Source organism: Palaemon carinicauda, chromosome 24 (assembly GCF_036898095.1).
Source record: "Palaemon carinicauda isolate YSFRI2023 chromosome 24, ASM3689809v2, whole genome shotgun sequence".
In the NCBI taxonomy this organism is placed as follows: Eukaryota; Metazoa; Arthropoda; class Malacostraca; order Decapoda; family Palaemonidae; genus Palaemon; species Palaemon carinicauda.
The window spans coordinates 70,473,500-70,497,337 of record NC_090748.1 but is presented as its reverse complement, the minus strand read 5'-3'; the positions used below and the strand labels follow the sequence as shown (position 1 = coordinate 70,497,337).

Below are 23,838 nucleotides of genomic sequence, written 5' to 3'. Positions count from 1 at the left end.
AATAAAAGTTTCCTTAGTAATGTAATAAGGCACACATCCACAATAGAAACTGAATGGAAAGTCTTTTTATTCACACAAGTAGAATAAGGCTGATATATTTTTACACTAAACCCTTATTCGTTTTGGAGAAAAGATTTAGGATATATACTGCTAAATATAAACAAAAAGCTGTAGCTGAAGGTGAAAAAACAATGCTCATAGCTGTTAAGTTTTTTCTAATTGGGGAAAGCTCTCCAATACTAGAGGGAATCTTTTTTTTTTTTATCATCATCATGGTTTCAGGTGGCCGATGTGGTATCGTCCCTAACTGTGGTTTGGGAGGCCCTATAGGTCTATCTGCTAAGTCATCAGCAACCATTGCCTGGCCCTCCTTGGTTCTAGCTTGGGTGCTGATCATATGTATATATGGTCAGTCTCTAGGGCATTGACCTCTTTTGATAGGACAATGTCACCGTCCCTCGGCCCTGCCATTCATGAGCAGTCTTTAAGCCTTTAAACCTTTAACACAATCTTATACAACTTTATGAAATCTCCGTGTTTGTAGTATGTGCAAGAGGGTGTTTTTGGTTTGAGAAAATGTAAAACAAATTGTACGAAAACTGCCTAGCAAATCAGAAGAAAAATTAACAATTTTGTGAGCACCAGAAACCGAAATACTATAAATTATCAAGCATCGGCAACATGGATTAAACTCGGTAAACTTTGATATGCCATTAAACTCGACAATAAATAAAAGGAGAAAATTATCTTAGATAAAACTATTTACCATAGTAAGATAAAATGATAGTTCAAGCACCAATTGTTTCTTTTGGGAAATAAAGAGATCCTTAATAATTTTGCCATAACCATCTGATCAGGAAAGCATAGACACTAATGTCATCAACTTATAAATGAAAACAATGGAAAAGATTAATATGCACCGTTTTTATTTCTTTCATATGATACTATGTTAATATGACATGCATTATTATTGGATACAGTTAAGTGAAACATCAGTTTTATCAAAATCTTGTTTGTATAAAACACAGCTGTTTATTCGTTCAAGATTGCACCACCTTACGTGGAACACAAAACGAACGAACAGCTCGATGCTTTGCGGATCAGCTGATTACGGCAAACTTCCAAAGGATCTTTTCTATATCTCAAAAGAAAAAATCAATGCTTGAACTATTATTTTATCATACTATGGTGAATAGTTTTATTCAAAATACTTTACTCTCATAATGTCGAGTTTAATGTCATTTCAGTTTAATTTTGGGCTTGCTAGTGGGTTTCACACCATAACTAACCCCGCTAGCTTTTCATCTTTTTTTCTTTATTCTCAATTGCTCTGGTTGGATTGCAATCACTTTATTTTGTGAAGTTGAGAGTCATTTGATCGATTTTGTAACTAAGATTATACTTGGTGACAAAATGGTAAAAGTGAATGACATTGTATTTCAAGAAAGAGGCTGTGTGCATAATATCACAAAATAAATTAGACACATTACTCTTAATGCCTGATGAATCATCTAAATAATATCAAACAGCTCTTACCAGTCAAGGAAAACTATTCTGTGAATAAATGACACCCTCTGATAGCCGTAATCCTAATAAAATTGAACGTCTCTTAAGAAGAAATGTAAAAATTGTTGTAAACCTTTGGCCTAAAATTAATTTTACAAGCATAAGAGATGAAATTAACTCATGATTACTCAAGGGTAACTTAAAAGAAACATTTGTACAGTCATATATTGAAATTATCTTCCCGTTTTAACAATTGAAGACCCAAGCCTTCAAAGAGAGCTAAATAGGCTCCTTTTGTAGTTCCGTAATGGGAGAAGGCCTAGCCAGTCCCTAGGTTGCACATGAATTGTTACAGACATATTTAAGCATTAATTCACACCTGTATACTATTAGTATATCCGGCCCGGTTCATGTCAGTCTATGCGCACCACATGGTCTCTCAAAGGTGTATGCAAGTGTTAACTAAGTATTTGTACTTGGGGAAGGCCTTGCAAGTGAGGAAAGCCATGGCAATTCCTATAAAAAAGTATGGTCTGTCCATGACATACATTTGCAGCAAGCCATGCCAGTCCTTACGAAGCACATGTTGTCATCAATGTTTTTTTTCGTGTTCCCAAGTCAATTATTAAGTGCCTTTAGTTTCTTTACATCATTTAGTCATGTGCTGAATATCACAAATTTCAAGTAATTTGTATTTTTCATAATAGTACTTACCTCGAACTACTTTCTTAGAAGTATCTGGGATCTTCTCCCTATCCGACCAAGAATTTTGCGCAGTCCCCCCTATCTCTGTTTTCCCTTGTCAGGTCCCTCAGTGGCGGAGGGATAAGTGCCCTGAGGCGACCCGGGGTCAGCGTGTGGGTGCGCTACTGAGTCGTTGTCGTCAGTAAGCATATGCGTCTCTACCTTGAACACCTGTAAGGCACCTGGTCCAGGATGGGTGGGCAATAACCCGAAAGTAGTTCGAGGTAAGTACTGTTAGGAAAAATACAAATTACTTAAAATTTGTGATTTGTTCCAACACGGAGTACTTACCTCAAACTATTTTCTTAGGAGACTTACACTTTGGGAGGCGGGGGTGGACTTACAGGCTGGAAGACCCACCACTACCATCCAAGGCCACGGGACCTAGATAGGTAGCTAGGTCCAGATGACGTAAAGAACAGGGTAGGAGAGTCAGGGGAAGCACGCAAAAGTCTACCTGTTTGTATAAACTCACCTTTATAAATAACACGCAAAAGTCTACCTGTTTGTATAAACTCACCTTTATAAATAATCCGGACATGGGCTTCCAAAACATCCATCTCTCACATGGGAGGAGGGAAGGGAAGGGAAGGGAAAGGGTAGCAAGGAAAGGGGAATAAGGGGGGAACCTGTGTCGCTTGCAATTACTTCTCTCGGGCTACCTGGGGCCATAGCTCTAAACTTGTTGAAGGGTGGAAATCACTGGTCCAATGGAGAAGGAGTCCAGGGACTTCCTCGTGGAATCTTTCAGGTAGTGGGCCGTAAGGGTGGACTGCCTGGACCAAGTGCCTGCTCGCATGATTTGGCCCACTGCCATGTTGCTGTCAAAGGCCAAAGAAGTGCTAAGACCTCTAATATCATGGGGTCGCGGGGTACAAGGGACTGCAGACCCCTCACTGGCGTAAGCTCTCTTGATGACTTGCCGAAGCCAGGAGGAGATCATGTTCTTCGACACTGCCTTCTTTACCGGGCCTTAGGAGACAAACAGACTTTTGATGCCCGACCAGAGTCTGGCTGTCCTGCTGAGGTATTTCCTGACCGTTCTCACAGGGCACAGGAGCAAGTCTTCCGGGTTGTCCGAGTGAGGGATCACCGGGACTGAGAACCCTTCGAACCTCGCGTCTGCAATGGCCGGGTTCTGCGTTTTGGCCACAAACTCAGGCAGAAACTTAAAGGACAGGTCCTTCCACCCTTTCGAGTGCGAGACCTCGAATGACAAGCCGTGGAGCTCACTCACGCGCTTGGCTGAGGCCAGAGCCAGCAAGAACACCGTCTTGAGGGTGAGGTCTTTATCTAGAATATCCTTGAGGGGCTCGAAGGGAGGCCTTGTCAAAACTTTGAGAACCTTGGCCACGTCCCACTGTGGGACCCGAGCGGCGTGGGGGGAACAAGACTGCTCGAAACTTCTGATGAGCATGGTAATCTGGCGAGAGGCCCCCAGGTCGATGCATCTGAGCTGAAAGACCTGTCCCAGGGCCGCTCGGACCCCCTTGATGGCTGGAATGGAGACCCCCAGGTCATCCCTCAGGTGGACCAGGAAGTCTGCAATCTTGCAGACTGATGCATCCAGAGGCCTCAGATTCTGCGTGGAACACCACTTCACAAACGTGGTCCACTTGGCCTGGTACACCACGGTCGAGGACTTCCGCAGATACCCTGACATCCTCGAAGCCGTCTTCCCCGAGTATCCTTGTTTTCTCAATAGACGCTCGATAACCTCCACACATGTAGCTGGAGGCACTGAGGATTTTCGTGAAACCTTCGAAAGTGAGGCTGATGCAGAAGGTCTTCCCTTACTAGTAGGGGACACGGAGGAAGGGTGGCCAGGTCCTGTAGATCCGCAAACCACTCCCTCTCTGGCCACCAGGGCGCTACCAAAGTCATCACTGTTGCCCTTGATTGCCTGAGCCTTTTGAGCACCTGCCTGAGAAACCCGAAGGGGGGAAAGGCATACACGTCAAGTCCGTCCCATTAGTGCTGGAAGGCGTCCTCGAACGCTTCTGCCGGGTCTGGCACAGGAGAATAGAACACGGGGAGCTTCGTATTGAGCCTTGTGGCGAACAGGTCTATCACCGGTGAGCCCCACAACTGTAGGACCTTCTGGGCCACCTGCGGGTGTAGGGACCACTCCGACCCCACTATTTGCCCTGCTCTGCTGAGGCCATCGGCTAGAACGTTTCTCTTCCCCAGAATGAACCTGGCTGTGAGAATGATGTGATTCCTCTCGGCCCATTCCAGGACTCGAGCCGTGAGATAGCACAGTTCCCTTGATCTCAATCCTCCTTGCTTCTTTATGTAAGCCACCACGGTGGCGTTGTTGCACGAGGGCTATTGCGTTTCCCCAGAGCCGATGGGCAAATATTGCGAGGGCCTTTTGAACCACCAGCAGCTCGAGCAGGTTTATGTGGAGAAGCTTCTCCTCCAGGGACCACTTTCCCTCTGTTGTCTCTTCGAGCAGATGGGCTCCTCACCCCTCCTTTGACGCGTCCGTGAAGAGCAACATCTCCGGAAGAGTGGATGCGAACGGCACACCCTGTAGGATGTTTGCCCTATCGGACCACCAGAGGAGCATGTTTCTGGTGGCTGGGGTCATCATGACTAAGGACTGAGGCAGGTCTCCCAGTGGCCCGAGGTCCTTAAGATTCCACTGGACCGGCCTCAGCTTGAGCCTCCCCTGAGGAACTATCTTCTCCAACGAGACCTGGTGGCCCACGAGTCGCTGCCAATCCTTGGCCCTCAATGGCCCATTTGCTAAGAATGGTTGAATTATGTGGTCTAGATTGTCCAGTCTCTCTTGAGAGACTGGTGCTACCTGGGAGTCCAGGACCATCCTCAGGTACGTCATCCTGGTGGTGGGGATCAACTGGGACTTCTCCGGATTGATGGTAACCCCCAGTTCCCTGCAGAACTGTAACAGCTTTGCCCCCTGCTCCTTTATGGCTGCCTCTGAGGCTGAAAGAAGCAACCAGTCGTCGAGGTACCTGATCAGCCTGATGCCCTGTTTGTGTGCCCAGGTTGATACTACGGTGAATACCCTCGTGAAAACCTGAGGTGCCGTCGACAGGCCGAAGCAGAGGGTCCTGAACTGCAGAGACTGGGCTCCCCACTTCACCCTGAGGAACTTCCTCCTGGAGGGGTGTACGGGGATCTAAAAGTAGGCGTCCTTGAGGTCCAGGGACATCATGAAGTCCCCTTCCCTCAAGGCTGCCAGTACCGACTTCGGCATGTCCATCTTGAAGGACGTCTATCTGATGAACTTGTTCAGGGCCGAGAGGTCGATGACTGGTCTCCAACGCCCCGTAGCTTTCTCCACCAGGAAGAGCCTGCTGTAAAACCCCGGGGACGATTCCTGGACGGGTTGCAGTGCTCCTTTGTTCAACATGGCCGACACCTCCTCCTGCAAGGCTGCTCTCTTCATGTGATCCTTGGGGGCCAGCCACTGCACCCGATGCTCGGGAATTAGAGGTGGTTCCGTCAGGAAGGGAATCCTGTATCCCTCCCTAGGGACTGACACGGACTATGGGTCCGCACTGTTGTCCCGCCATGCTTGCCAATGGAATTTGAGGCATCCCCCACCTGTGGCGTGGGAAGGTGTAGGGGGCCTCTCTTCCTATCTCCTCCTGGGGAGAAGGTTTGAGCGGCCTCGTCTCGAGCCCGAGTACTTTTGCCTAAAGGAGGCCTGGGCTGGGGCACCACCTCTGTGGGAGGGCCGAGAGGACTGATACCAAGAAGGGGAGGGGGCCTCCTGTCTAGCTGGTGGCGTAGACGGGTAGACCCTGTCCACAGACGGTCTCCTATGTGGAGGGCGTCTTGTTGCTGGCTGCTTAGGCTCAGCCGAGTCCTTCAGATTCCCCATTCTCTCCATGGTCTCTGCTATCGTCTGTAGGGGAAACAGGGTCTCACCTCACACCAGAGCATTCCGAAGGAACTTGGCCTCTCGCTCGGGGGGTCTACAAGGGAGCCTATTCAGCACTGTCTCTTTCCTTCTCAAGATCCAGTTTGCTGTTTGCGTCAAGGACTGGAATGTTAAGAATTTCATCGCCTTGCCCCAGAGGGTGTGAGCTCATGCAATAGGGCTTAATTCTCAGGCACCGAGAGATCGTGGGAGATGTGAAATCCTGCTAACGTCCATGCCCACAGGTCCAACCAGGAGGCCACATTGATGATGTCCTGAGACGTCTCTTTCATCATAGTGGCCTCCGCCTGTGAAAGACCATGGGGGCAGTAAGGATCCTGTCATCTGTGCTGCCCTGGCTCTGAGCCGCAACGGCTTCTTCCATTGCTCGAGACCCTGCAGGCAGCCCGTCCGGCACATAAAATTTCTTCTGGGTCCTAAGCCCGGGCAGGAGCTTGAAGGACCCTTGGGCCCTGAGGAAGTTCTTGTGTCACGAGACAAAATGGTTGACGTGGTCCATGCCCAGGGACACATCTGGAGCCACTGGTAGGGTCAAGGCTGGTTTCGGCTGTATAGGGTTGTCCACCATCCTACCCAAACTCAAAAGCCAGGCCTGCTCTGAGAATGGTTTGGGCTCATCCAGTCTGTGGTGATGCCGTATAAGGGCTAAAACTTTCCTGTATGAGGATGTCTCTTCAGGTGAGCAATCTCCAGCATCCACTAAGCCACTACCACTTGATCCGCCATGTCGGCTGATTCCTCGATCACGGATGGATCCGTGGAGGCGGTCGTATCACTGGCATCCGGCCGACTCGACGGAGCGGCTATCTCCATCATGGATGGAGCCCTCGAAGAGGAGGTAGCCGTCATGGGCCAAACCCCTCCCGGAGGAATCCGTGGCAAGTGACTGCCATGCTGTGCCAGCGGCTGCATCCGATGCCTGGATGGAGCCGGTGAGACACTTGGCAAAGGCACGTTAGCAGCTTCAGCAGCTGCCGAGGCAGGCACTGGAATGGCAAGAGCCATGTTCGACCCACAAGGGGGAAAAACTAACTCACACAATTTTGCCCTCTTCTTTTTGGAACTCTTCTTCTTCTTGTTCTTTTTCTTAGCAACTTTGGCCTTCTTCCTAGACAGGCCTGAGTTTGAGCTCGACTTCTTCCTCTTCAATTTCTTTTTCTTTTTCTTCATCTCCCGGTCGCTGGAATCTTCCGACGACGAAGAGTTGGAGGACAAGGTATCGTCCGAGGAAGACGAAGAAGAAGAGGAGCTATCCGAGGACCCTGAATCCTCTGCCACCAACATGGGGGCTTGCAATTGTGCTACCGGGGTGACGGGTTGCATAATATCAGGAGGTAGCGAAAGGGGTCTTGCCGCTTGGGTGACCTAAAGGGCGTCTTTGGCGCCGTCCACACCATGGAATCCGGGTCAGAAGAGCACGTGGCTCTAGGTCACCCCCTGAATTCGCTGCACCTGAAAAACACTGCCAAGTTAGTGGGGAAGGAGCTGGTGTCCCTGATCTCCCCCACACCGGATCCTCACTCAAGATGGGTCCTGCGGGGACCAGAACCTCATCTACCGAAAGCACTCCCGTAACAATAGCAGACTCCTCACTCGTCTGCTTTGGCACAATGCAATTGGGGTTATTAAAATCAGACTCGTGGGGAACAGCAATGGGCTGTTTCCCCGCAACGGACTTACCTCGTCCCCTACTCTGGGTAGGGGAAGGGGAAGGGGTACCGCTTTCAGAAGGAGCTGAAGGAGACGTTATCGGAGAACCGAGACCAGGTTTCCTTGGTGACCGCTTCGATGCCTTCTTCTTAGTGCTGTGAAACGTCCATTGAAGTTCTGGCCAGGACTCACACTCCGGACACGTGGAAGCAGGCAAACATACTCTGCCTCGACACGTGGTGCACAACGTGTGCGGATCGATGTTAACCTTAGAGAGCCATGCTCTGCATGACTTACTGGCCTTGGCACCGGGACAGCAGCATTGGGATTCCATGAGGATAACCATGAGCAACACAAGTAAGGGATAGGAACGGGAAAACACAAAGGGAACACGTGGAACACAATGGTGGGTCGGACGGGATGCGAGAGAGTGCGGCGAGATGTGATCTACGCCGCGACCAGATGCTTACTGACGACAACAACCCAGTAGCGCACCCACGTGCTGACCCCAGGTCGCCTCAGGGCACGTATCCCTCCGCCACGGAGGGACCCGACAAGGGAAAACGGAGATAGGGGGGACTGCGAAAAATTCTTGGTCGGATAGGGAGGAGATCCCAGATATTCCTAAGAAAGTAGTTCGAGGTAAGTACTCCGTGTTGGAACTAATAAGAATTCTTTAGAATTGTTACTTATATGCATAATCATATGACCAGAACAAAGTAGGTAGGGTTATAGATCTAAGGGGACTTCACTGTTGCAACATGTTTGATTGGACTTGAATGATAGTAATGTCATTAGCAGATATAGGGTTAGGTCCTTCATCTTCCAAATGCATCCAACTCAGAACCAAATTAGGTGGAATTTCAGTGTTGTACTATGGTGTATTTAATAAGTTCTAGTATGAACCTCTGAAAATGTGTCCTTTAAATATCTAAAGGTTAAAATAAATTTCTTTTAGCTCGAGTTATATCCAAAAAAATTATTGAATTACAGGTTATTTCTATCTTAGTGAGTTTCTACTGTAAGGATACAAGAATTTCTTTTATGGCCAAGTTTCAGAACTAAAAAGGCCAGTTATTTCATACTTATCTCACCCTTCCCCTCAAGGAGATTTAGAGAAATAACATTGACGAAGTCACTGTCAAGTTAGATCAATGAAATGGTAATACAAAAGATCTAAGCAGTTCACCGAGTAGCTTTAAATATTCTACTGGATTGTTTATACAAACTCACAAGACCACTTCCCAAACATGCTATGTCACTTTGGAAGAGCTTTTGTAGATATTCATATACTATTGAATGAAACTTGTTTAATAAGACAAAGTGAAAGATCAAGATATCAAAGCAGCAACTACTACTACAAACGTTAACATGATTTATCAGTAGTAGTTTCAAATGCAGCGCAGTCCAGCAACATGGCATTGCACTTTTGTATTTGATATTCCTTATTTTAGAGAAGTCAAGTTTCATCTTGATAAAAGTTGGGCCCTTAGCTCAGGTGGTGGTTGATATTCTGCTGAAATTTTAACTCTTGGATAGGATTAAGGAACTGAACAATTTAGGTTACTTTAAAGTGTACTGTCTCAAGTTACAAGCAACTTTAATCTTAAAGAGATATAGAAATGGGCATAAATTATCACTATCAGTACCTATCTTCATTCAGATGATATGGGGTTGGTTAGACCATTGTTTGCTACCAAACATGAGTCAAAGGTAAGATTTCTTTTGAGAACCTTAAATCTATTAATGGACATAGGTATAGCCTAAGTTTAATGAGTGCTACTGTCCTTCTCGTCAGGGAAATGGGACATTCAGCACATGAAATTTGGAAAGATTCACTTGAATAAACATTTTTCCAATCAAAGACAATTATTTCAACACTTTCGCAGAATTCGGACACCCAGCTTACAATCAAAGTGGCTATAATTTTTTTAGACAAAGTTACTTATGCGAGGATTCAAGATAGCTGCTGCAGGAAGGGGATGTTATATACACTACGACTCTATTTATCCCTACTATTTCCAGCTATAACAAAAGGTTTTACATAATACTTAACAAGAGCTTGCAATTTCATCTATTCTTATTTTATTTTGATGGAAGATTTTTATTGACGAACAAATAGCACACAAATTTTGAGTAAGTATTGAAGTAAACAATCTCAAGTTTCAAAATTAAGTTATTGTACGAATCATAAATACAAAATTTACATAAACACCTAAGGTTTTGCATACAGTTCCTGTTTATAAACTGCTTAATGAGGCAGAATATAAGGTCTCTTCTGGAGAAGAAGTCGCAATCTTGTGTGTACCTAACAATTCTACTATGAATATATAATTAGATAAGGCCTATTAAAGCATCACCAAGCTGAAGATGGAAGTCTGCAAGCCGAATGCTACACCTTACAGCCAATGATTTAGAAAACTGCAAATGGTACAGAAGCAGAACTTTTCCCTTGAAGGTAAAAGCTAATGTAAGATTTCTTAACCCTGCCTATTAGCAAGATCATTCACAACACAGAAATATAATTATTCCTCCAAATACTGACCTAATGAAATGAAAATCTCCATACAAGAGTACAAAACAAGATTAAAAACATATTTCAGTATCAATATATGAAAAGTAAGGATTCAAATTTCAAAAACTCCAAAATTTACTCTAATTGCCAAATACGGTAAAGCTATAAACATCTGCAAAAATGTTACTAAATATCTAAAAAATTTAATTAAAGATTGTATTTTACTTTATATGAGAAGAGTAAAAAATATTTGAATATAAGGAATTATGTACACTGTAACCCCCAAAAATCCCTTTCAATCAATACATGACTGCTCTCATAACCATCACCATCCCCATCAACCATCACCTGAAAAATAAAAACACCATAGATGCTGCATATCCAACCACCAAAAACAAGGCTGAGGCCTCTCATAATTACCCACTATGGTGCAATCAGATGGATCTGTGGATGCTGAAACCAGCCAATTATTTTCCTGTACTGTTGGAAGGCCAGTCTTCCTTTTCCTTCCGTGGTGCTTTCCCCTAGGATTGTTGTTGTTGGTCGTGTTGTTGTTGTTATGGGGTGGAGGAATACCCGATACTATTCCTGGGACTGTTGAAGGAGAGGAATAGGCACAGGAAGGCAAGGAAGTGCAGGTTAAGGAAGACGAAGATGAGGATAACAAGGAGGAGCAACAACTGCAACCCACAAAAGGATGATGGTGATTAGATAAGCTGTGAGGTGGAACAGGATTAGGAGGCCTCTTAGAGGAACAAGGAGGAGGTATGCCTGACACGATGCCTGGTTGGACAGGGACATTTGCCGATGAGGAAGAAGGGATACCTGACGTTATACCCGCATTTAATGTGGAATTAACAAATGGAGGATACATGTACTGGAGGTAGGGCGGAGAGCAAGGTCTTTGCATCCGAGCCTCTGCTTCTGATCTCAAATCTGGATTGATTTCTATCAATTAACAGCGAAATTTTCATATAATATGAAAATTATATATATTAATTGAAGCAACAATAAACAGCAATGTATATTTACAAACCATTCATACCAACGGGATGAGTGTTTTTTGTAATTTACAATTGGGAATACAAACATTATTTTTCCCAAAGCAAGATATGTAAAATGAGCAATTTCCAAGCAAGCAGTTACAATTATGAGCAAATTCAGCAAAAATAAATGAAAAATGTGGCATAACACAGGCATCAGAGGCAGGCAAAGGTAAGGATTCAGGGAGGTGAGAGGAAAAGAAAAAATAAAAAAATTAAAACTAATAACTTGAAGAAAAGTTTAAACCAGAATGAAAAGAAAAAAAAAATGAGACCATAAAATACATGCACTAAATAAAATAGTTAACACACAAACTGAGCTTCATGCTTGTAACAAAATTAATAATTTCTACCATATAAATACAAAAAGAGCATGTCAGATCTATTCCAAGCAAAACTTCTGATGAGTTTGACAACAATAACAATGTGACTACAAGACTTGATAACTATCTGGCATAACAAAAAGTGATGTAGTGCTCATCATTCACTGCAGAGGTGGGCTGAGAGAGACCAACAAAGAGAGCATAACAAATACTGTAAAAAGCAGATTCTCTATCTGGCCACAAATAATAATGCCTGGCCTTAAAGCATCATCTGCCCATTACTATTGCTATTAAAGAATCCATTCACATCCTCTCAGGATTTATATACAAATACATAACCAAAGGTAGGCTTGGAAAATAATTGGGTATATTACATAAGAGAAAAAGCTTCCAAACTTCTTTCAAAAATCATAAAAAATAACTTTTAAAATCATATTCTCAACATCTACACATGTAAAATAAGTCATTTAAAGTGAGGCTTACCAGAATCACAGATGGTAGTTACATAAATGTTTTGACTTCAACATATTACACTACTATGGAGAGATAAAACCTTGCAGTACATCCAAAGGTAATGTATTTTTATGTTCTGCCAAAAATGAAACTTACAAAGGTTTATATCATAATCTGGGGAAAAAGTTCAATGATATGTTGACATAGTACATTGAAAAAAATTCCTAAAATTTGTAATTTAACCATTTGACACTACCAAACCCTTCCTATCCCAATTTTTACAGTTTGACCAAATATCAATGAACAAATTCAACAAATTGCATATTATTCTCCTAAATTACTTTAAGAACAATTCCTTGATTTTGTTTTGGCTATTCAGCCATTGCATGTGCAGCACATATGCAAGTCCTGAGACAGTAATCAATACGTCAATGCTATACTTGACTTTTTCTTTCAATTTATACTCTCAAATAAGCAGACCAAAACAATACTAGAAAAATATGATAAAATAAAATGTTAGTAGTGTATAAAAATATGTAATGTCAGCAAATGAAATCGACAACAAAATAAGAAAATATTTACTATTCTGTACATTATGTAATAGCTACATTATGGTACAATACCTTAACATTTTGGCTTCAAATACTAATTTCCATCGGCAATTACAAATCATATAAAAAGAAGTGAGAAATCTAATACAAAAATGTATAGGATTAAACATCATCTTTTATGGTAAATATTAAAATGAGATATGTCAAATTAAATTATGTAAAATAAAGTTATATTAGTCTACAGCAACCTATCTACACAATACATTAGCAACTGCCACAAATTTGGAAATCCACCAAAAAAAAAAAAAAAAAAAAAAAAAAAAATGTAACTTTCTTACTTTAATGAAACTCCCTTGATGTTTATATTGCATCTTCTCCAGCAGCTCATATTAGGAGGAATAGGTTTCCTTTGTATTTTATGATTTTGTATTTTATGATTTCCTTGACCCCAATATTACTCCGCACATTATTTTTGTGTATACCTCTTGATGCAAGGAATATTCCTATAACTGTTACGAGGATTTAACTAAATTTTTTAAAATAGTTTAATCTTGGCTTGACAATTTTGGTGTCCGAACAGGGACCTGATCATTTATGCATAAAACTTTAGTATTGAGGACAAGTTCAGCATATAAAATCACGACGAGCACATTGAGCAACATACAGTAATTAGTTTAATCACTCACTCCACTGCCTGAGGACCCACGTGATCCTTCGACTCCTACAGAAGCCTCCACTGCCCGCGATCCTGAAACAATTTACGCCACTCTGCTGGATAATCCACTTTGAGTCACTCCAAGTCTTTCCCAATATTATCAAATCATCACAGTCACGGTCTGTCCACAGGTCTTTCCCCATTAGTCTACCAGTTTCCAATCCTCCAATCAAACTATTGGGCCATATTCTCGCAACATGACCTGCCTACCTAATTTTTGTGACCTTAAATAATTTGTTAGTGGCAGCCTTGATACTTCTCTAAATTCCATATTGTGCCTTCTTCATTCACCACCTGTTCATCTCAGAATGGTCGACATATTCGCTTCAATATGCTGTTCTCAAAACCTTAAAGCATTCTTTCCAGTTCCTTCATCAGCCTCCAAGTTTGACAGCAGTATGTGGCTATAGGTCTTATAATGGTCTTGTAAGCCTGAATCTTTGTGCTTCTGGATACTTATCTCGACTTGATTAGCTCATTGATTGCCTAGCTGCACTTTGAAGATGCAGCAATGCTGATTTTAATTTTTCCTTGACCTCATTGTCTATGGTTGTTGTTGAACCTAGATATCTGACCTGATCCACCAACTCCAGCATTCGATAAAGTTCACTACATTTCTTCCCCTTGAAATTACTTTCATAAATTTCTACAACTTATTTTGCTGCTCTTCTATTGTCTTGATTATTACATTCTGCTAAGTTTTCACCCAACAGATCCACATCATATGCATATGCCATCCTGTCACATGTTACCCCATTGGTCATCCTGACTTCATTTGCTTTACCTAAAGAAACTGTTTTAGAAGATGAGGAGTTTAAATATATTGAGAAAGAAAAGGAGGATCAACTTGAAAGAGAGAAGGTAAAAGAAAGAAAGGAAAGGGCACAAGATACAGAATCTAAAAATTATCATTAGAATATGAAGGTAAAAAAGGAATTGGAGTTAGAAAGGTTAAGATTACAAGGTGAATACTCAAAAAGTAAATAAAGTGACAAAGACTCGTGCAAGCCATCGCTTCCTAAATTACCTGTGTTTAATAAAACTAGTGATAGCACTGATGCTTACACAATGAGATTTGAATGCTTAGCTACTAGTGCCGGATAAAACAAGGATATTTGATTGTTAGTTTGGCTTAAGTGCTTCAAGGAAAAGCATTATAAAGTAAATAACAATTATCATCTGCTGAAGCATGAGATTTTGACTACATTAAAAAAGCATTGCAACAAAATTGTTTTATTAGCTTTAACAAGTTCACCAGTCAGTTTCCCTGTTATCCTAAATAAATATCTGGGTCTCAGATTTTCCTCAGAGATGCCATCTTCTATTTTTGGGGGTCACTAAGATATCTATTCATTATAAATGTAAGTAACATGCCCACGCACACTACCAGTGGTGAAGCATGGATAACCTGGATGAAGGTGCAGGAGATACTTCACCGGCGAGGAAATACTAGAGCCAAGAGACTTCAAGCTGTTATGGAAAGTGATGCTGTTCCACATGAACTGAAATTAGGGATCAACATAATCTTCAATATTATAAATTCTGAGGAAGCGAGTATGCTTCAAATTCCAAGCTGAGCTGCACAAGCGAGACCAGTTTTAAAAACTTAGTTTCTACATCTTTGCAACAGTGGAATCTTGAAAGAGAAATGGCATGGATGGTGGTACAAAAAACGGCTCCATTACAGAGAAACTGCTGGAGCACTTAGACCACAATTTGTCATAAAAAAAGGCGCAGCTCCAAATGGAATTGAATCCAAGATAAGGCAGATCACATATATAAATTTCTGAGGGTAATAAAGCCTTAAAAATTAGTTTGCTTTAATAAAAAGAGGGCATTCTTGAAGATCTGATGTTAATTTCACTGCAAAAAAATGGAAGCGTATGCTCTGTCAAAAAAGGAGCCGGCTAGTGAGATCAGTCACTTGTGTGAAGCCTTATGAAAAATCACTTATTTATTTCAAAATTGATCTGAAAAAAAATATTCTTTAGAAGAATCTGCATGAAGAAACAGGGTTTTTATTTCATCCTGAAAACTATCTGGAGCATAGGTTTTTCAAAGATGGTGTCTGATTTTTGGACGCCACATGATTTTATATGCTGAAACTTGGCCCCAATACCTCAAGGAAAAGTTTTATGCATAAATGATAAATATACAGTTTATGAAAATGGTTGCATATGCCAAATTCGTGCAACAAAACCAATTTTTCGCATATGAATACATAAGTACACTCGAGCACACTATTCTATATTTTTTCTTGTTTTGTTGAAGTATTTATAGTTTATAAGGAGATACAGTATTTATTTTAATGTTTACTGTTCTTAAAATATTTAATTTTTTCTTGTTTCCTTTCCTCACTGGGCTATTTTCCTTGGTGGAGCACCTGGGCTTATATCATCTTGCTTTTCCAACTAAGGATGTTGCTTAGCAAGTAATTATAATAATACAGCTGTACACATCACTACTAAGACCCCATCTAGAATATGGAGTCCAATTCTGGGCTCCAAGTATTCAGAAGGAATTAGACTGGAAGTAGTACAAGCTAGGGTCACCAAACTAGTTCCAACACTGAAGCAATTTGGATATACAGTGGAACCTCTACATACGATTGTCATTACATACGAATTTTCCAACATCCGAAGTGAAATTCGATCAAATTTACGTCTCGACACCCGAAGTCGTGCTCCAACATACAACGTAGACCATACACGTAGAATTTTCTCAAAGTGTCAATCATAGTTTCTTGTTTACACTGGTAGACGGCAGCACATCGTAGGGACACCAATCAAGCGTCGCCTTGATCAGTCCTCTCATCTCGTGCGCATCGTGTGGTTGTTCTCTATTCGCTCAGTTATTAACAGTGTTTTTTATCTTCCGTTTCTCACGTTTCATTTTTTATTTTACTTATAATCATGGGTCCTAAAAAGCTTAGTTTCGGTTCAGGAAGTAATAGTGGTGAGAAAAGGAAGAAGTAAACGCTTTCATTAGAACTAAAACAAGAAATAAGAGAAAAATATGAGCGAGGTGTGTTTGTTAGCGATCTGGCTAAACAATATGGCCGGAATATGTCTACGATCTCGACGATCATAAAACAGAAGGCAGCCATTGAAGCAGTCAAACCAATGAAGGGGATCACCATTATTTCTAAACGTCGTAGGGATGTACTGATACTTGTGACATCATGGGCATGGGAACGGCAACTGGTATCATTGAGAGCGGTTTTGCTGAATGGCTCTGTCTATCACCTGCCTGAACCAGGAAGATATATTGTTCTTTCTGATCTTTCTTTTATTCTTGTCCATGCTTCCAAAGATGCTGATCTGTGGGTGGGCTCTCCCAGTTCTTTACAAATATTTCCTCAGAGTAACAGCTGATCAGGATCATCTGTTACAGACCAGAGACTCAATTCAGAGGGGCCCAAATCTAGGATCCGCTATAGCCAGATTTTGTCATAGCTACGAACTTGGGGACAAAACAGTGTGTCTCTTGACTACATTCCCTTGAATGGCTGATGTCATATGACAGATCATGGTGCTTGCTGACTCTCTTCACAGAGGCAAGGGTTAAAAGGAAGACCATCTTCAGGATCACATTTCAATCTGAGGCTTGGCTAATACTACCACTGTAGTGATGTCACTCACCAGCACTACGAAGTGTCGCAAAAGTGGCTAATGGAAGTGGTTGAGGGAGAGAAAGGCTGCCCTCATTTCCAGGAGGTTTATGTGGCATTTTTGCTCGGATCCAGGCCATTGTCCAGATACTGTAAGGTGCAACATATGAGCCCCCACCCCTTTTTTTAAGCACCTATGAAGAGTAACAAATCCAGGAGAGGAGATAGAAGGTGCACTCCCCTGAGGAGATTGAAGTCTGACACCCACTACCTCAGGTCTCTCTTTTGCTCTTGACCTACCGGCACCGGAGTGTTCAGTAGATGTGCTGAGACGAAAAGGTCTTCAGCTGCCACTGTAGAGATCTGATGTGGAGACGGCCATTGGGCACTAACTTCTCTAGAGATGTTAAGTGTCCCAGCAGCCTGTGCCATTTATGTACTGGTAACTTATTCTGCCATAGCCTCTGTACCATGGTCTTCCACAGTCTTGGGTTAGAGTTCTCTTGCTTGAGGGTACACTCGGGCACGTAATCTCTCTTCTTGTGTTGTTAAATTTTTATAGCTTATATAGGACATATTTATTCTAATGTTACTGTTCTTAAAATATTTTATTTTTCCTCGTTTCCATTCCTCATTGGGCTATTTTCCAACTAGGGTTGTAGCTTAGCAACAAGTAATAATAATAATAATAATAATAATAATAATAATAATAATATTCTTCCCAGTCTCTCTATTCATTCTTCAAACTTAAAGATCTTGCTAGTTTGGTCCTGATTCTCATTCCTAGATATACTGTCTTTAGATGGTTGCAGGAGAGACTTCTGGTAATTTACCATGATCCCCAGATCTTGGCAAATAGCGAGAAGTCTGTCTCGATGGAGGAGAAGGGAATCCCTCGAGCCTGCCTGAATCAGCCAATCGTGAAGTATCAAAGTAGACGCGTGCTGTTCATGTGTGCCCAAGTGGACAGAATGTTAAACCCTCGTGAAAATCTGGGATGTGGTGGACAGATCAAAACACAGCACCTTGAACTGGTATATCTTTCCTCCTAACATTAATCTTAGGTACTTCCTTGAGGATGGATGGATAGGGATCTGGAAGTACGTATCCTTGAGATCTAACGAGATCATGAAGTCATGAGGTCTGACAGCCTGTCTGACCATCTGGGCCGTCTCCATCTTTAATGGGGTCTGATGTCCGAACTTGTTCAAGGTCTAGAGATCGATGATTGGTCTCAAGCCTCTAGACACCTTTTCTACAAGAAATAAGTGACTGTAGAATCCTGGGGACCCTTTCGGAACTTCCTGGACAGAGTCCTTCTCTAACATGGTCTGAATTTTAGTCCGAAGGGCCTGTTTCTTCACAGATCCCCCTTAGATAGGAATCTGATATTGTCCAATGGAAGGTCAGAGGAGCGTGACAGGGACGATGTATCCCTCTCAACACCGAAACCGACCAAGGATCGACTCCGTGGAACATCCACCACTGCCATCTGCTCTTCAGGTATCCCCCTACTGGTGGACTGGTTGAGGTAATGCCTTTCCTAAAGGGAACATCCTCGTCTGCTCCTCCTACCTCCTTTACCCCTCCTTAAGCCCCTAGGTCGAAAGGACTGCTTAGGGGCTTGCTCTGCCTGCTTTGTCTGGGAGGATTTCTTCTTCGGTCCCTGGGTCTCAGCCAGAGAAGATCTCTGCGGTGGAGGTATCGCTGAGTGGGAACTTGAGACGATGGCCCTACGGAGAAGGGAGTCTTGACTCATCTTCCTCCATCTCTCTGCCACCGCTTCAATACGCTCCACATTGAACAGTGAAGGACCATCTAACAGGGCATTATGGAGCTTCATTGCTTCCCTTTAAGGTACCTGCCTCTGGAATTTTAAGACCACCGCATCACGGCATCTCAAAACCCAGTTGACCGACTAGTTGTTAATGTTTTTGGTAAAAAAAATGAGAGTTCTAGCTCCTGAGAGGAGAAAGGCTAACAGCACTTCCTTTCCCTGATGGATGGAGTGTTACTCATTCCTAACGAGGTAACTTACCATCCCCAACCGAAAATGCAGCCATGATATGGATTCCAAGGAACATCTTGCAACCATTTCATTGTTGGCGGCATCTCCGGCAGAGAAATGTACTAGCAGAGTCGCCTGTTTTGCCAAAGAAGAGTTTTGTATCGAACTCATGACTGCTGGGTCTAGTGGTAGAGGGGATGGATTGTCCTCTACCATCTCTGAATACTGTACTTACTCTGTTGAACATACAGAGGAGGAGGTAAACAAGAAGAGTCTACCAATCGGAGAGATTGTGACGTTCCTGCTACTTAGGCGTACGCCATCTTCTTCGCCGCTTCGACCCCCCGCGACCAAGGCAAAGCTACCTAGTTTTGATGGGTCTCGGCATATCACAGAAGAGGTCTAGGACCGTGTCCTTTCCCTACACCGGATTCTGATCAGGCTCCCTAGATGGTTGAAAGGACTTGCAGAAAGAAGCGATCAGCATCCTTCTGCTCTTGGGACTGGTGGACACCAGCAGCACTCCATCGGAATGATCACAGCCGTCGTCGAAAGGTTCTTCCTTCTCCGAGCTAGCACCCAGAGCAGTCTGGGGAGGGTCAATGTCATCTTCAGTTCCTTTTGGTAGAAGACTGAACCCTTGGAGGAAGACCACGACGTTCCGATCTTACGGAGGCAGATGTTGATGCCGGGTGACGTTCCCCTCAAGATTAACGTTCATCCAAAAAAAGCGAATTCTTAGGAAACATCTTGGAATCCTACCTTTCCCTTCAGACAAATGTAAAAGCCTTCAAGACGGGAAGGGCTCCCCGTTGTTCTCCGGCTCCTTGGGTCTTGCACCTTCGGAGGGAGCAAAAGGAGGAACCTTGGCTGCCTTGGTAGAGGGTTCCTGCCAGCTCAACTCTATAGGCGAAGGCCAATAGTTATCAGTCAAAGTGACCTCCCCCGGGGACCTAGGTACCCTGCTCAAACAAGGATGTATGTTATCCCCTGGTGGAGTAGTACTTGCCCTCTGAATCCTATTCCTCCTCTTAAGAATGATTGAAACCAATCCTAGACTCCCAGACTGAATCTTGGTCAGTTGGAGCCTGGGTCTTCAGGTACTACTGGTACCTCGAAGACACCCGAGGCTCTGCAGAGGCTAGAGGAGGAAGTTGCTTAGCCTCGCTGCAATACCTGGGGTTAGATGACCCTTTACTCCTTTACTCCCTTGGGAGGATTCCAGCAGGATGGTGGGAATGCTGGGAGAAGGAACCTTCTGGTAATGGGTGTTAGGCCCAAAACTGCCTGAACAATGTTGAGAAACCAAGAGAAGTCCTTCGAAAACGGAATCGTTCCCGAATGAGCTCCCCATACCTGCTTCCAAAACTTAGGAGAGGAGTGACCTGGAAAGGATGGGGTCGAGAGGATGGTCGCTCCCTTGGGAGGATTCCAGCAGGATGGTGGGAATGCCAGGAGAAGGAACCTTCTGGTAACGGGTGGTAGGCCCAAAACTGCCTGAACAATGTTGAGAAACCAAGGCAAGGGGCGTTCTTCGAAAACGGCATTGTTCCTAAATGAGCTCCCCATACCTTCTTCCAAAACTTAGGAGAGAAGTGACCTGGAAAGGATGAGGTCGAGAGGATGGTGCTCCTGGTATTCCTTGTACTCATCTTCCCTGTGGAAGTGAGCACTGTCAACCTGTCTTGATCAGCCTGAGCAGGAAACCCTACACTCCCTTGCTAAATCACGAGCACTGGCAAGGCGATGGCTGGCAAGGAAAGCTTGCATGCGTATCCTCATCAGTTCACACAAAATAATTCTAATAACTTCAATAATCAAAATAATACAAAAGTTGGAAGACCCAAGCCTACATGACTGAGGAATATGAAGCGTGAAGTCGGAGATGATGAAAGTATTGAATTAAAAGCTCAATAAGATGTAGTCTACCTGTGCGCGCTCGTCTACCTACCTGTTGCACGTAGTGCATGTTAGCAAGGTAGACCTTGCCTTTGCTCTAGACACAGCTTCTAGTGCTCACAAATCTAGATGGAAAGATTCAATAGAAAGAGCAACGTGCTTAGTGATAGCACTCTCGCCTTCCTCCAGCAGGAGAACTTGCACTCCCACCTCTCTAGGTGGTAAGGTGCACAAGACTACACAAGTCTGCTGGAAGTTGTCAACGTCCTTACTCACTAGCACATCTAGAAAAGACACTTTTCCACTCATTTTTTCCCCCAACAGGAGAAAGGCAAGCTGTCTTTCTTTCCCCAAGAGGAGAGGAAGGGCAAGTACTTACTGCGCACAGGCAGTAAAGTAGGTTCTTCCTTGCGAGAAGGAGAGACCAAAGGAGCAAACTCGCGAGAGCTCATTCTTACATAATGCATATTGCTACGTTGTATACGACGACGAGGGAGAGTGATCAGAGGCTATCGCCTCTTACTATCATCATCCAGGTCTGAAAGGCTGCACTCTGATGGACCAGAGCGAGACATGGACATGTCTAACACCCTTCGGTGGAACCCCCAGGGGAAGACCACTCAGGAGAATGCTGTCTCTCCTGCGGGCAGGAGGGACAATCAGCCCCTTTTACTCCTGACAGCATATCTTCTCGCAGGTGAGGAAGATGGTGCTCAGAAGCCGGTGAAGGGGATCTGTCCCTCGAAAGGTAAGATCTTCAGATACCCTGGAAGGTTGTCCAACACATGGAGGTAGACATCCGTATAGCTCACTTTGTCTCTCCTGCGGATGAGCGAACTCAGCCAAAAGATCAATTCCGTGAACTGTCCTTGTGATGTAGCCGAAGCTAGTACCTGGGAGGTTTTGATATAGGAGTTAGGTATAGCCAGAAGTGATAAAAGAAAATTCCGAACATTTACAAGCCAACAAATCCTCTTGGAAATCCACCTCATTTTCTTCTTTGAGCATTGCCCGAGACTTATTTGGAGTGAGCTTTTCAGTATACTTCCCCGTTGCTTTCTTCTTTCAGCCAAATTCCCTTTCTTTACCAAAAGGCATTATCTTAAAATTATTTGGTATGAGCTTATCGGCATGCTTTTCTCTATTTCAGTTTATTTTTTGTATTATTTTATTCCTATGGCTTTTGGACGGGGGAAAAATTTACACCCGAAAAGAAATGTTTTTGGCACTTCCGTAAAGCAAACTATGACAGACATGAACTTCTGGTTTATCACATTATGTCAAGGAATGATTGAACTTTTCTATGATGTAAACATTATTTTAGCAATGCTTAAAATCATTCAAAAAGCAAAGAAAACTTTAAAATTATGTGATAACTGTAAGATAATTTCAAAAACTATTAAAAATATAATTAAGCTAGTTAAATTAAGTGACAACTGTTAGATAATTTCTAAAATCATAAAAAACATAATTAAGCTAGTAGACTTTAATTTAGATGTGAGAGTTGTGTAGAAATCTCGTTGTACGAATATAAATGAAGGAGCACTTCCTGATCACCCTAAGAAAAAAGTTTAATATAGCAGCTCATGGCTTGTAAAGAAAATGAACGATCTCTAGGCAACGAACATTCGCATGACCGGTCCTGCCCTTGGGCGGTTCTTATCTGTTTTCTATATACATTTTCATTAGCCCCAGCACCTGCCCTCTCTTGGATGCAAATCTTGTTTTCTTTGGATGACACTATGATTCTAGCAAATATTTCCATGAAATAAGTATTTGTATACACTTCAGGTTACATAAATCAACAACAAAAAAGGGAGTCACTAGATTTTCAGAGGATTAATATATACTATCAATATAATTAAAAAGTAATTTTCTAAAATAATCATAGCTATCATTCTAGGATGCTGACATTGAAATATGATAAATACAATTTTTATTCATAAAGTTCCTATGATTAATAATTATTCATAGCAGGCATTATGCCAGTCTATCATCAGGCTTGCTTTTACTGACCTCTACTATTCCTAAATGCTAGCATAAACCTAAGAAAATTGTTATGACTTCAAAGGGTAGTGAATGTGAATGACATGAATACTTGTAAAGTATAGGACCTTATGCCAAACCTGGTCCTAAGACCTGGTACAGTATAAATAATAATGATAGTTTTGACAACTTTACCACTTACCACCCTTGTATCCTGTACTGTATGTTTTATTGGCCGATTGCTTTTAAAATAAATTATACTTATTTCCTTTCGTCCGTGTACCTGCCATACGCAAATTTCCCTCTAAAACAGAATATTATTACTCGTGCTTACTTTTCTTCTGCATTCTTATCTTCTCTTTGTAGAACTTCACTTAATTAATTATCATAAAACTGTTGTACATTTAATACATTAGATTTGGAATCCTTATAGCTTGTACAAAATATATTTTCTATTTAAAAATATAATTTCTAAATACACTTTTAGTCTGGTTAAAATAACAAAACCTTATCATGTATACGACCTGCTACCATCAGCGTGAATTATCCCCTTTCGACTGTTAGTGGCCATATTGGATAACCTCATCCTCTATAGAATAAGCCTTTTTACTAATTATGTAAAAGGTCACCATCGCTGAACCAAAGCATAAAGTATGTAATGCAATGACTTCTTCACATTACAGATTCAATTAAATCCAACATATCCATTTCTGGCAGAACACACATTCCTGGAAGCTTATGGAAACTTTAACTTCTTGCAATGATATGTACACAATCAAACAACAAAATAATAGTTAGTAGTTACCTTCTGTGCATAAAAAAGCCTCACACGCAAAAGAAAAAGTAAGTATAAAGGTGTACCATATTACTCTGAAATTATAACAGTCATGAAAAATACCAAGTAATATTTATTTCCTTT

The 23,838-nt window shown here is 42.5% G+C and overlaps 1 protein-coding gene across 1 annotated transcript in view; it reads right to left on the bottom strand.

Moving 5' to 3' along the window:
• Positions 1 to 23,838, bottom strand: part of LOC137618147 (serine/threonine-protein kinase SIK3 homolog) — a 267,259-nt gene that overhangs the window by 51,950 nt on the left and 191,471 nt on the right. The window contains exon 15 of the mRNA XM_068348177.1: positions 10,752 to 11,279. Within this exon, the coding sequence (XP_068204278.1) occupies positions 10,752 to 11,279 (528 nt within the window). The remainder of the gene's footprint in view (positions 1 to 10,751; positions 11,280 to 23,838) is intronic.